General features: G+C 38.0%; 1 protein-coding gene across 3 annotated transcripts in view; it reads left to right on the top strand.

The window, feature by feature from the left end:
• LOC124556793 (SRSF protein kinase 3) overlaps nucleotides 1-13,678 on the top strand; it is a 383,958-nt gene that overhangs the window by 339,090 nt on the left and 31,190 nt on the right. For all 3 annotated transcript variants that reach the window (XM_047130805.1, XM_047130806.1, XM_047130804.1), the window contains one exon: nucleotides 10,174-10,281. In XM_047130805.1, coding sequence (XP_046986761.1) covers nucleotides 10,174-10,281 — 108 coding nt within the window. The remainder of the gene's footprint in view (nucleotides 1-10,173; nucleotides 10,282-13,678) is intronic.

The following is a 13,678-nucleotide window of genomic DNA, read 5'->3' as shown; positions in this document are numbered from 1 at the left end:
ATGACGCCTAACCATGGTGAAATGCATTATTTTTAATAAAAATAACTGTGCAACTGTCTGACTGTTGTATTTTTAATATAACCATTAAAACCAGTTGCTGTATCAGTCAGACAACGATGGAATGGAATGAATACTCGTAAAATACTTGTTAACCTCTGTGTACTTCAGTTAGGGTGAAAGGATTAGCACAATAGACTTAGATTAATGGACAGTGATCATGAAATCCGTTTCTGACCATCCATATTTAGGTTTCCTGTGCTCTCTGTAAATTGATGAAAACAAATGGCAGGACTGTTTCTTTGAAATGGAAGTGGCAAATGTTCCTCCACATCCTTGTCCTGTTCGAGATTTTACTCCATTTCAAATAATATCATTGTTGATAGACATTAAATCCTAATATTCTTCACTGTTTCGATGCACTTGCTGCTCAATGGGCAGTACTGTGAATAGATAAACAGTGTTACTATCATTTTGTATAGCCAGCCTCGTGATAGAGATCTAATTAAAATACTAGAACCAAAAAGTTCTGTACTCTTAATCTAAATGAACTGTCTCGAAAAGGGTTAATATGCTAGAAAAATCCTTGCTCGTGGAGCTAATTATATAATTTAATGTAACTGGACAGATAAAGTGGCAGCAGAACATCCACATAAAAGGAGGTTATAATTAGGAAAGCTTTCAGAGCCAGTGGGTCCTTCTTCAGGCAGAAGGGTTGAAGGGAAAGGAAGATGGGTGAAGGAAAAGTACTGGAGAGGTCTAGGAAAACAGGTAGATTTTGGGAAAGTCACCTAGAACTGTGGGTCAGGGAGGACTTCCCAGACAGGATGAGAAGGAAGACTGATTGTTAGGGAATGCACTGGACGAGATTCGAAAACTTGAGAGCTTAAAGGTGGAAGACAGGTTAATATGCAAGACAGATATTACTGGTTAAACATCATGCACGAGTTAATAAGAGTGAAAAGCTAAGTGCTTTGTATGTAACAGAGGGGGGAGAGGGGTGTCGAAAAATTGACAGGTAATAAAATAAAAGCTGTAGAAAACTAAAACTGAGTGAAGAAAGTAGTAGTTACTCTGAATAAATTCTGAGACGGATGAAATTAATATAAATTAAGGCCAGATGGGTGGCGAGAACCAAGGCCATGTTGGTAGTGATAGTCTCCACCTATGGAGTTCTGAGTAACTGGTGTTTTGGGGAAGAATCCAGATGGCCTGTGTGATGAAACAGGCACAAAGGTCACTACTGTCATGTTGTAGAGCATGCTCTGCAACAGGATATTGCGTGTTGCCAGTATACACCCTCTGTCTGTGCCCATTCATCCTAACTGATAATTTGAGGGTGGTCATGCTGATGTAAAAGGCCGAACAGAGTTTACATAACAGCTGGTATATGTCGTGTCGTTTCACAGGTGGCTTTCCCTTTGATAGTATACATTTTGCCAGTTACAGGGCTAGTATAGGTGGTGATAGGAGAGGGCATGAGGCAAGTCTTTCAGCTGGGACAGTCACTGGGGTAGGAGCCATAGGGTAGGGAGATGGGTGCAGGAGCATAGGGTCTGACAAGAATATTGCAGAGATTGAGAAGGTGACGAAAAGCTATTCTAGGTGTGATGGGCAAAATCTCAGACAGAATGGATTCATTTCAGGGCATGATTTTAGGATGTCATGGCCTTGTCGAAGTAACTGATTGATACATTCTAGACCAGGATAATACAGAGTGACTAGTGGTGTGCTCTGAAGTTGTTTTTTGGAGGGATCAACAGTACCGGGATTGGATATGGTGGCCTGGGAAATCTGCTTTTGAATTAGGCTGGTGGCATAATTATGTCCATTGAAGGCTTGGGTGAGTGTGGTGGTGTGCTGCTGTAAAGAGCCTGCATCTGAACAAATACATTTGCCTCAAATGCCAAGGCTGTGTGGGAGGAAACATTTGTCATGGAAAGGCTGGCAAATGTCAACATCTATCTATCCAATTACATTATTTTGTCAAAAATTGATTGTTTTTGTTATTATAATTATAAAATATTATGTGATGTGACTAACAAGCTGGTATATGTGAGGGTCATTCAATAAATAATGTCCCATATCATTATTATTATTATTATTATTATTATTATTATTTTACGGCTTGTACCATATATAGGTAAATGTCTTTTAGTTACTTCAAGAAGGGGAGAAGGAAGAAAGATTAGGGTTTAATGTCTTGTTAACATCGTAGTCATTATAGACAGAGCACAAGCTTGGAGTGTTTCAAAAATGGGAAAGGAAATTGGCTGTGCCCTTTTAAAGGAACCATACCAACATTTACCTGGAGTGAATTAGGGAAGTCGTTGAAAATGTAAATCCAGATGATCAGGCGCATATTTGAAGTGTCGTTCTCCTGAATGCGAGTCCAGTGTGCTAACCACTACGCTCAGTGTTGTCAACTCTGTGACACATATTTCAGCTAACCAACTTTCGAAACCTGCTAGAAATCGGCCAGAAAAAAGTATTTGTGTGAGGAACATGCTGTCTTTTGTACACGTAATCTTTATTTCTTCAGACTACTGAACATTAACATTTCCATATCATGATACTATTTTTTGTAAGTATAACACATGAATTTGGAATGGAACAATTGACGCCATATGAGAAATGGGTATTTTAGAGTCATCCACTACTACTTCCATGAATTGTGTTACTATGGGTCCTTGGTTGTCACTGCTAATGCCACTATTCTTGCCATGGGCTTGAATGGTATGTACAAAATAAACCATTTGATCCACGCCAAAGGTGGATGGTCTTGAATAGGCACATGCTTAGACAGAAAGTAGAAATGATTACACATACATGTAATCTGAATGACACAATGCATTAACTTAACTTGAACAGCAAGTTCAAGAGTGAATACGTTAATCAAAGCCTACCTGTAATAAATGATTACAGTACAAAATGCTACTATAAACTGCTGAGACTTGAGCTGACTCTGCGAAGAGACTGGGCTGGCCTTGCGGTGTCTTATTATGGCAGCTCAGTGGGGGCACTTCATGCATGTAGGTAGTGTGTCATCAAGCTGGCCGTGGATTGGTGAAGCTGTAACATGGTTTACCACCAACTTCGGGATGCATTGTGTGTGGTGTGGTATTGGCACTGTACAACACCACACAAAAAATATTTATTTTATAAAGGATGGTAATGTAGAAAACTCTAAACATTGATAAATTTATGCAGTTATTCAGTCATTTCAGATTTTACCTTTTTATTTCAGAACTGCATCTTCAAATTGAAATTGTGACAGCACAATCTGAGGTGCTGCAGGGTAGCATGAATTGTCAGTATAGAACTGAGCCTCCTGTTCCTATATAAGCTTTTGGAATATTCATTTCACTAAAGCACCTCTCTCCCTCTGCATTTGACCAAGGCAGCACTAGAAGTATCTTAGCCAAATTGCAGATTTCACTGAAAGGCTTGTATTTACTTGCATTCTCACATTTTGATACTTCAGACCAAAATACAACCCTATATGTCACATTCTCCCACATCACAACATTGATTTTCTGCCACTGGAGTTATACGTCAGACAGGGTCAGTATGTCTGGTCTGGTGCCTCTTTCCAAAGTTAGTGATGTAGTATTGTCCTTCACTCCTCTTAAACAGTTTCCTGATGCTTTAGATGATATGTTATGTAGCACTTCAACATTTTTTGGGAGACTGGATTAGAGCTCACTGATGATGTGTACAATAATGTTAATGCAAATTTTCTGAATTCCCATTTCAGTATTCAGTCATTCTACTGATTGTACAGGAATTTCCTATTTGCTTTTCAAAAGTGGAACCCAAATGTAGCTTGGGATGAAGAAAATTTTTAACATTTGGAAAAAAAACAGGGCCTCTTGACACCCTTTTTCAGTTACCATTTGTACAAAAGTCCAGATTAAAATAGTGAGATCATGCAACAGTTGATAGGATTAGCAGATTTAAACTGGAGTGCCATATTAACTATGTTGTACTCTCGCAGAATTGGTCCTAGAAATACAATTTTTTCCTATTGTCTTCGTACATTTTATGAAGTGTCTGAGCGGTATAGCACCAAATTGAGATCCATTGACTTCCAACGATTTGTAATACCTTCAAGGGATGCTTATCATAAAATGTATTATACAAACTATAGTAGGCCTTTTACCATGTTAAGGAGTGGTGAAACCAATTGCGTGTTTCTGAAAGGTGGATTCTAAGTGGGCTGGTAATTCTTCTTTGCAAGAATGAGAAAGGGCCAACTGGATGGAGTGACAAGAATGTGGTATGAGGATTAGCTGTGGGATTTTTAGTTCATAGTAGCATTCTGTATTGTGAAAATTTATGATAAGAGTCAGTCTCTCTCTCTCTCTCTCTCTCTCTCTCTCTCTCTCTCTCTCTCTCTCTCTCTCTCTCTCTCTGACTTGCTGTTCAAGTTACATGAAGTTATTGTGCTGTTCAGATTGCGTGTGATTATAATCATTTCTTCTTTCTGCTTAAGCACCAAGGAAGCTTGGCACCCACTTCTGACTGATCCAACAGTTTGTTTCATAGGTGCTATCCAAGCCTATGGCAAGAGTAGTGTTATTAGCAGTGACAACCCAGGACCCTCAACATCAACACAATTCATGGAAGAAGTGGATGACTCTGAAATACCTGTTTTTCATATGGAGAGAATTGTACTATTCAAAATTCATGGGTTATGTTTATGAAAATGAGTATTGTGATATGAGAATCATAATGTTCAGCAGTCTGAAAAAAGCCAACGGCCTTGCCACAGTGGTAACGCCAGTTCCCGACAGATCACCAAAGTTAAACACTGTCGGGCTGGGCTAGCACTTGGATGGGTGCCTGTTCGGTCTGTTGAGCGCTGTTGGCAAGTGGATTGCACTCAGCCCTTGCAAGACAAACTGAGGAGCTTTTTGATTGAGAAGCAGTGGCTCCAGTTTTGTAAACTGACATACGACAGGGAGAGCGGTGTGCTGACCACATGTCCCTCCGCATCCAGTGATGCCTGTGGGCTGAGAATGACTCAGCAGGTGGTCAGTACCATTGGGCTTTCATGGCCTGTTCAGGCAGAGTTTAGTTTAGTCTGGTTTTAATCTGAAGAAAGAAAGATTATGTGTGTAAAATAAAGCATGCTCCTCATACATTTTTTTTCTTTTTTTCTGGTGTATTTGTAGTAGATTTTGAAAGTTGGTAAGTCAAAGTATGTGTGACAGAGCTGGCAACATTGGGCACAGTTGTTGGCACACAGGACTCACATTTGGGAGGACGACATTTCAAATACACATCCGGCACAACCAGATATCCCTAAATCACTCCAGGCACATGCCAGGATGGTTCCTTTGAAAGGGTGCGGCCGATTTCCTTTCCCATCTTTAACACAATCCAAGCTTGTGCTCTGTCTCTAATGACTTTGATGCTGACGGGACATTAAACTCTAAGGTAAGCATAACCTCCATTGACTTCGGCAACCATAACAGGTGTGTTATCTGTGCCTATACCATGCATTATCTGCAGATTCAGTTCAACAGTTAATATAGCTTTCACATCTTCAACAGTTGTTTTTGTATCACCTGAGTCAGTTTATTGTAGTTTCAAAAATGTTGAAACTACACACCCTTTGTTTTGGGGAAGTATAAAATACAAACACCTAGCTGTTTCTTGTCAGTAATGTCAGTGCCCTTGTCTACAAGCATGCTATACAAACTAACACCAACATAGTTTTCAACAGCCCTTTAAAGTGTAGATATACAGGTATTACATTTTTTATCACTTCGCTGCATTTTATGTGATGTATTTTCAGATCACTTATTTGGAAAAACAGTTTGTTCAGCTAATTGAGATGATCAACACACTGTATAGCATAATGCATACTCTCAAATAATGCCATTCCCCCTTGGCCGCGGTTATTGTGACTGATGTAACTTCAGGCTGAAAATTCAGTTTAGATACTCTTGCACAAGGAAATGGTTTACCACTTTCACATTCTTGTCAGATTTAGAATAATCTCTGTTCCGAATACTTGCAGCTGAGAAGGCATCATCAAAAATGACATCGCACCTTTGTTTTATCTGTAAGAATCTTTTGAAAACAATTTTTTAACTCTTCATCTTTTAACCATTCTTCTCTAAATTGTGCATATGGAATATTTGAACAAAACATTTGCACATTGAAGAAAACTGTCTTCTTATTCACAATGTTCAAAATGGAAAGAGTTTAATAAATGCACTGAAAACAGAGACTGCTGCCAGCATACAATTGTTAATAAGAATGCCACCTACAATTGTTAATAAGAATGCCAGTAATAGCTATGCAGACACTATTGTAGCAAGTGTGACTGTTCAACCAAGCAACATATTGTGGTCCCGCTGCAGTCTGTTATTGCATCAGATGCCATGCAGTAGGCAGTAATAATCAGAATACTGATTGTTAAACAGTTTGTGAAACCATCTCTTCTATAAGTCCATACAAAATATTAATACCATTATTAACATAATGGAATTTCCTGTTTGAACAGTAACATTTTACTAACAACATGAATTAAGTTAATAAAATTAATCCAATTATTTAGTTGTGTTTTAATTTATTAAAATATAGCAATATAATAATTCTGCTAGATTTTTGGCTGCTGTCTGAGAAAATATCGTCTGGCTTTATGGACTACTAATCTGCCATAGTCACTCAAAAATCGGCTGAGTTGGCAATACTGACTGTACCACTTCATAGAGTGCTTAAAATTTGAATGTTTCTTCTGCATGTGTGTGAAGTTTCGAACAGTGCCGACAGATGGCAGAGCCATAATGAACCATCAAAATTGTATCTATGCAAGACACTCATTACAAGCTATATGTTGTAACTGAATTTTAGTTTGTGGAAAAAGTAACTATGGTGATATCCATAAACCCTTGAGTGCAGTGTATGACGATGATGCAGTTGATGAGAGTACTGTTGGGTGATGAATAAAAGAGAGTTAAAGTTTCAGGAAGTGCAGAAACTGATCTCTAGGATTGGCCACATTTGGAATGTCCTGTCACAACTACTGCTCCGAACACGATGAAATGTGTGAGTGCCATTATTTGTGGAAACTGACACATCACAACTCAACAGTTGGCTCCAGCTATCAGTGAGCATTGTAAGTGCATGTGCAGTGATTAAGACTTTCATATTCAAAGGTGTGATCAAGGCAGATTCTCTGAATGCTTACCACAGTTCACAAGATTCAAAGAAAAGCCAATTCATCTGAACTTTGGAGCAGTTTGAGCCCAATGGGGAGCCCTTTCTGTTATGAATCATTACAAGTGACAACAACTAAGTGCAGTCACTGGAGTGGCACCACCCACAGTCATCAAAAAATAAGAAATTCAAGGTAGTACACTCCTTCCTCTGACGGCAACATCATGATGACAGTCTTTGGAATAGTGCTGTTGACAGTCAAATGGATGTGTTAGTACGATATTGCAATGCCTGTGTTATTCCAAATAATGAAGCAATGTTCCATTGGACATGCATGTATGTGCTGGACCAGGACTTGAACCCAAATTTTCCACTTACTGCAAATAGTGGTCCTACCATATGGCTATCTAAGCATGACTAGCAGCCAGACCCAAACTTCCATAAGTCGTCAGCCATGTGTATGCAACCTGTACCTGTACACCCATTATGTATATTCTTGTGCAAGGGGAGACATTTTCCTTGAAACTCCCTTGCCTGGTGTTGGTGGATAACACAGGCATTACAATATCGTATTTATCTGCCAACACTGGGCAAGTGACTTTCGAGTAATACAAATTGTATACATCACATGGTTGATGTCTTAATGGAAGTCAGGGTCTGGCTGTGAGCTATGCTTGGATAGCCAGATGGTAAGGTGACTGCTCGCGATAAGCAGGAAATCTGGGTTAGAGACCTGGTCCAGCGATAAATTTTCATTGTCGTCATTCCATTATACAATTGATGGTTATCCATATTCGCAACTGTGAATACATTTAATGTGTTGCTATTAGGGTTAATCATTAGTTCAGAGTCATATGTGAAGACTCTGAACAAACTCAAGAACTGTTTCTGATGTATTTGATCAGAAATGAATCCAAAAGTATCTTGTTCCAACATGGCAGTACATGCCCAACACAAATTTCAAAACCCAAGAACACATTGCCAAATTGAGTTGTACATCATTGCCTCATCTACCCTACAGTGGAAACCTCTGGCCCATTTGGATTATGGTGTGTTCGGGCCACTTAAGGATTCTCTACATGAGACACACTTTAAAGATGAAGATGTTGATGAGTGTGATTCATGCAATGAAACATATCTGCAAACACAGGACAAGTCCTTTTACCAACAGAAAATACTGGCTCTTACACAAAAGTGGTATAAGGCCATATAATGTGCTGGCAAGACTATATAGAAAAGTAGTATATGTAAAAGAAATCTTGTCACCAATTTTAACTCGTATGAATAAATATGTTCAGAGAAAAGGATTTTGGGCATCATTTAATGCATGTACCTCATAGTTGGAGAAGGCCTGTTATTGGAGAACAATTTACTCTAACTGAGAACAGTACCAACAGGAACAGAATTTTCTGCAAGTTCTGTATCCAAAATTTTTAAAGAAGTGAGATCTATTGTGTCTTTCACCTTCCACCCAAGAACTTTTTCATAGCATTGCCTTCCAAGATTGACTGGTACTCACAGATTACGTATGTAGCATGTTCTTTCCAAATGTGATAGGGCATGCATTGATTACATTATTTGCACAATCACAGGATTGCTAGGAACTCCAGCACCAAACAAAGGCCTTACTGTCCAGAAACTATACCCTCAAGACTCATGGAAAAAACATGAACTGAACTACAGTGACACAGTATTTCTTATCGAAGCACCAACGTACTGACACCAAGATGAAATGTGAAGGTGTTTGTGAACACTGGAATGATAGAGATACCTGTTACAGGAGGCAGCATATTTCTGAAAGTCCTGTTAGAACTCTCTAAATTGCTCCTTTTACTGCAAGCAACACACAAACAAAGCTCACAATATGAGCATCAGAAGGCCACTCTCTTCCATAATGGGCTGATAGTGACTATTACTCGGTGTGGTAGAAAATGGCGTTTGGAATTATGGCCATAAATTCGTGTTTGGAAAAACAAACGGAAAGTAGGAAAAGCAATTGTAATAGGATAAATTGTATCTTCTGAAGAACATTGCAATATATATCTAAAGTGCTGTCTATATGTCAAGATACAATTTACTGATCTCTTCTTCTTCTTCTTCTTCTTCTTCTTCTCCTCCATTAACTGCAGGTCTCTTCCCCCCCGCCCCCTCACACTTCCCACCCTCATCCTCCAACCAATGATCATCTCCTATCTATTAAAACAATCCTCCTTTCCAGCAGTGTTTAAATTTCAGAAGTCAGCACAACTGCAGATACTGGAGACAATAATCTTTATATCTGGTGGGTGACTGTGTAGAAATACAGGCTCTCCTAACCATATGTTGTGAGTAGATGAATTCTCAGTTCAAAGTGGATCAATACACCAACATGTTTAAAAAACAAAATATTTTGACATTTCTGCTGTTCATCATCATCATCATCATCATCATCATCATCATTCATCATTCATCATTCATCATCATCATCATCATCTACCATCTACCTCCTGCACCCAAAGGAACTGGTGTTGTTACGTACAAAATCCACACCCTGGAAACCCCTTGGACTTTTTGGACACTACAACAGATGTGATCAATTATATACATAATGTATCTGTAAGTTTGTAAATTCTGTACATATTTCATTTGTGTTTCTAAAGTGATGTGTAATTTCCATATGAGTAATAATAATAATAATAATAATAATAATAATATTGTCATGCATGATTTCTTTGGGACTGTGAAAGGAATTAGTTGTTTGCAAATGTTAAATTAGTTGGGCCTGTTAACAAACATCTTTGAACTTAGTTTGGTTCAGATTGTTACTGATCTGTATGTGAACTGATAATTTTACTTGTTTTAATTAATTAATTAATTAATTCTCAACAAATATTATGAACAAGCATTTGCTGCAGTTTCTCATATTTGTCTACTTGAGTTACCATCATTTTTGTTTCCATGTTAGTTTAATGATTGAGATGTTGATAGTAAGGGCTTTGACTGTTGGTTTTGTTATTTTTGCAGTACCATCATTTTACAGAAGATATTCAAACTAGACAGTACCGCTGTTTAGAAGTTCTCCTGGGTGCGGGATATGGAACTCCTGCTGATATATGGAGCACCGCATGTATGGTATGTTGGTTTGGATTTTAATGCATACGACTATAGAATTGGGTTCCCATACATGAATAGAGAACTATGCTGCCCCTGAAGTCCCAAAAGTTCATTAATATTTGAAAATTCACAACTTCACATAATGTAAGGAGAAGGGTAAAAATTGACATGCACACTTGAAATGATATGGGGCTTCACTGAAACAAAAGAGTGTGCATAAAATGACCAACAGATGATGCTTCATATGATACAAAAGCAATAATTAACACAACAGTTGAATTTTAGTATAGACGATGTTCTTTAGAACAAACGTTGAACATTTCAGCTATCATTCATCAACAATACCCACAGTAGAGGTACAGCACTGAACAGCATATCAGTAGGTATGGTGAGAGATTGCTGATGTATGTTGTTTTTTAGCATCCCTAATGAGGTTGGGTGACTGCAGTAGACATGCAACTTCAGGTAACTACCCAACCAATAATCACACAGAGTGAGGTCTGGCGACCTGGGAGGCCAAGCATGATGGCAGTGGCAGTTAGCATGTGATCCTCATGAAACAATATGCACAAGAGATCTTTTAACACGTGTAGTAAAATAGGGTGGAATGCCATTCTGTATAAAAGTTATATCTTGCAGCAGGTTTTCATGAGCCAGAGTAGAGATGATATGATTCTGTAAAACATCAACATACCTCTCGCCCATCGTGCCGACAGTCTGATAAGAAGGGCCCCACTTTCCCTCAAAGAAAGTGCTACCTGTTGGCCAGTTTTTGCACTTGTTTTTGGTTTCAATAAAACCTGTGTCATTTCAGGCATGTGTGTCAAATTTTACCTCTCTACCTGCATTATTCTGTGAATTAATGTTAACAGACTTTTGGGTCAGCCTTTACATTGGTAGCTGTAGCTTTAATATGTCTTTGGCAGCTGTGACCCCAAGATGATGATAGCCTGTATACAGGTGTGGCAGGTTCTCCATAAAACTGGAGAAGTTGCATAGCAGTTAGAGTCTGGCAGTGACTGGATAAAAGGCACTGGAAAGGAAGAAATGAATTACAGAAAATTTGGGCAGATTAAAAATGTGTTTCCACTTCGATGAAAAGAATCATAAGCAACAAAACCTGGTATCCTCAGTATTCCCATTGCATAAAATTTTCTGTGCAGCAATTGGGATCAAATTTTACCTGGTGAAAATAGTCACATGTGACAACATCGGAAGTAAAGGTTAAGTAAAGATGCAAATTATAGATACCAAACATCTCATTTATCTCTCTGGATGGATTCTGCTGTTGATACACGTGGTCTCTCTCCTAGGAGTTGACAGGCATATTTTCATTTTCTCTGGTGTTTCAACAGATACTTGCAATTTCATTTTTGCATTGTGTAAGTGGAGTCAGTCCAAACAAATAGTGCTCATCACACCTTCCACGTGTCACCCGGTATTGACAGAAAGTATTAGTTTGTTTCTTGTTACACACAAAATGATTTCAAAGTGGAATTTCATGTACCCATTCTATAGAGCGCTCCCAAATTAGTTTAGCCTGGTATTCATTTTATTGATATGTATTTATAAGGACAGGAAAACTTGAAGAATAACCAGTACTCCAGCAGTGGCAGCACTGCCATGGCCTTCACTGACTGCTACCACCAAGCATGCAGCGCTACTGAGTCACTGCTGCATTGCTGTTTATTCCTTGTGTTTTACTTTCCTTGTTAATGCACATTGATAAAACAAATATCAAACTAGACTAATTTAGGAGTGTTCTATCAAATGGGCACATAAAATTTAGATCTAAAAATAATAATTTCCCCTCCAAACACATAGCATCGTTTGAAAGATGGGACAAGAAGTAATTTTTAAGCTCACTTCAGCTACACAGTTCGAAAACTAAGGGTGTGTGTGTGTGTGTGTGTGTGTGTGTGTGTGTAATGAAGTAAAATAAAGTTTGCTTCCTTGTGAGTTCATTTTCTGTGGTTTAGTTTATTTTGGAGACCATATTTAGAGAGAGAAAATTACTATTGGCCCTTGTGCAAGGCACCACCAGTTAGTTATTTAAATTAGTGTGCTAGCTGATTCAGATTTTCAGTTGGTTTCTCATATTTTGATTTGTGGTTCTGTACAGTCTACTTCATCTTCTCTGCTGCTTGCATTTGAATGTCTTTTACTTGTCTCTCATGACTCACATCTGCTCAGTGATGTAGGAACAGCGGCAGCATTGTAAATTTCAGTCTTGTTTGTCCATGTTTTGTATTTTTTGTATTATTTATTGGCTTACATATTGGTGAATTTTGTTTTTGTATTGTCAGTATTCTTATCGTATTTATATGTAATATCACAACCAGAAGTGTTAAAATGTTTCAGAATGTTCTGGTATTTCATAACCACCAACAATCTCTGTCTTATAGATTCTTTACTCTTAAATGCCTTTCATGAAATTGATGGTTGGGCATTTACTTTGGTTCAGTCTGATCTTCCAAATGTTGCATCATTGGGTAATTTTGACCAACTACTGCTGAAGTTTTTGGTGTGCGAATAAAAGATTCTGCAAATCTTGTAGATTAAAGTGTTCTCTACGCAAAATAATGTTGATACTGACATCATTCTGTTTACAGAATGTGACATAATGCTGAATCTTTTGGTAATCCTGTCATAATGGGCCATGTATGTATGAAATGAATCATATTTGTTACAAAGAATTGTCACTTGGAATGTATGTGGTTGGCACAGTAGGTAGATTTATATTTGGGAGGAGCTGTGTTCAGATTCTCATCTCATCGCTATGATTTAGGTTCTCTGTGGTTTCCCTAAATTGATTCAGGTGTATGCCAGGATCCTCCTCCTAAAAATGGTTTGTTGAAATGTGGATGGACAATTGGCATAACTTCCCTAGAACAAATAAATGACCACGTCTAGCTGTAAAATATTGATTGCAATGTGGTATTGGCTGTTTTTAGTAATGTATCATCTTCAGCATAGAATATAAAATCACATAAAATCATAGATAACAAAGAGAAATGTAATATCTATAGTCCCACAGTGGAATAACCAGACATTAGTAAATTGTATTGGGTATTTACATGCGTATTGTAAGGTGTTAATGCATTGTGTATGACAATTTCATAATACATACATCAAACAGCATAATACAATATAAGCTGTATCAGTCTAATGAATGGTGATTTCAGAATACATGTGATACAAACAATGCACCTACCAACGAACTGTTGAATCAAAACTAGTCAGTAAAAGACACTGCTAGTGTACATTACATCTTTTCATATTTTATAAGTGTAATGTAAACTGTGTGTTACAGAAGTATACTCAGTGGTAGTGATTTAAAATGAACTGGACAGAAGATAATGTTGACTGCCTTGCATATTCCAAGACATGTACTCATAGAAATAAAATATTAATT

This window comes from Schistocerca americana, chromosome X, assembly GCF_021461395.2.
Source record: "Schistocerca americana isolate TAMUIC-IGC-003095 chromosome X, iqSchAmer2.1, whole genome shotgun sequence".
Classification (NCBI taxonomy): Eukaryota; Metazoa; Arthropoda; class Insecta; order Orthoptera; family Acrididae; genus Schistocerca; species Schistocerca americana.
This window is presented reverse-complemented; position numbering and strand designations above follow the sequence as displayed.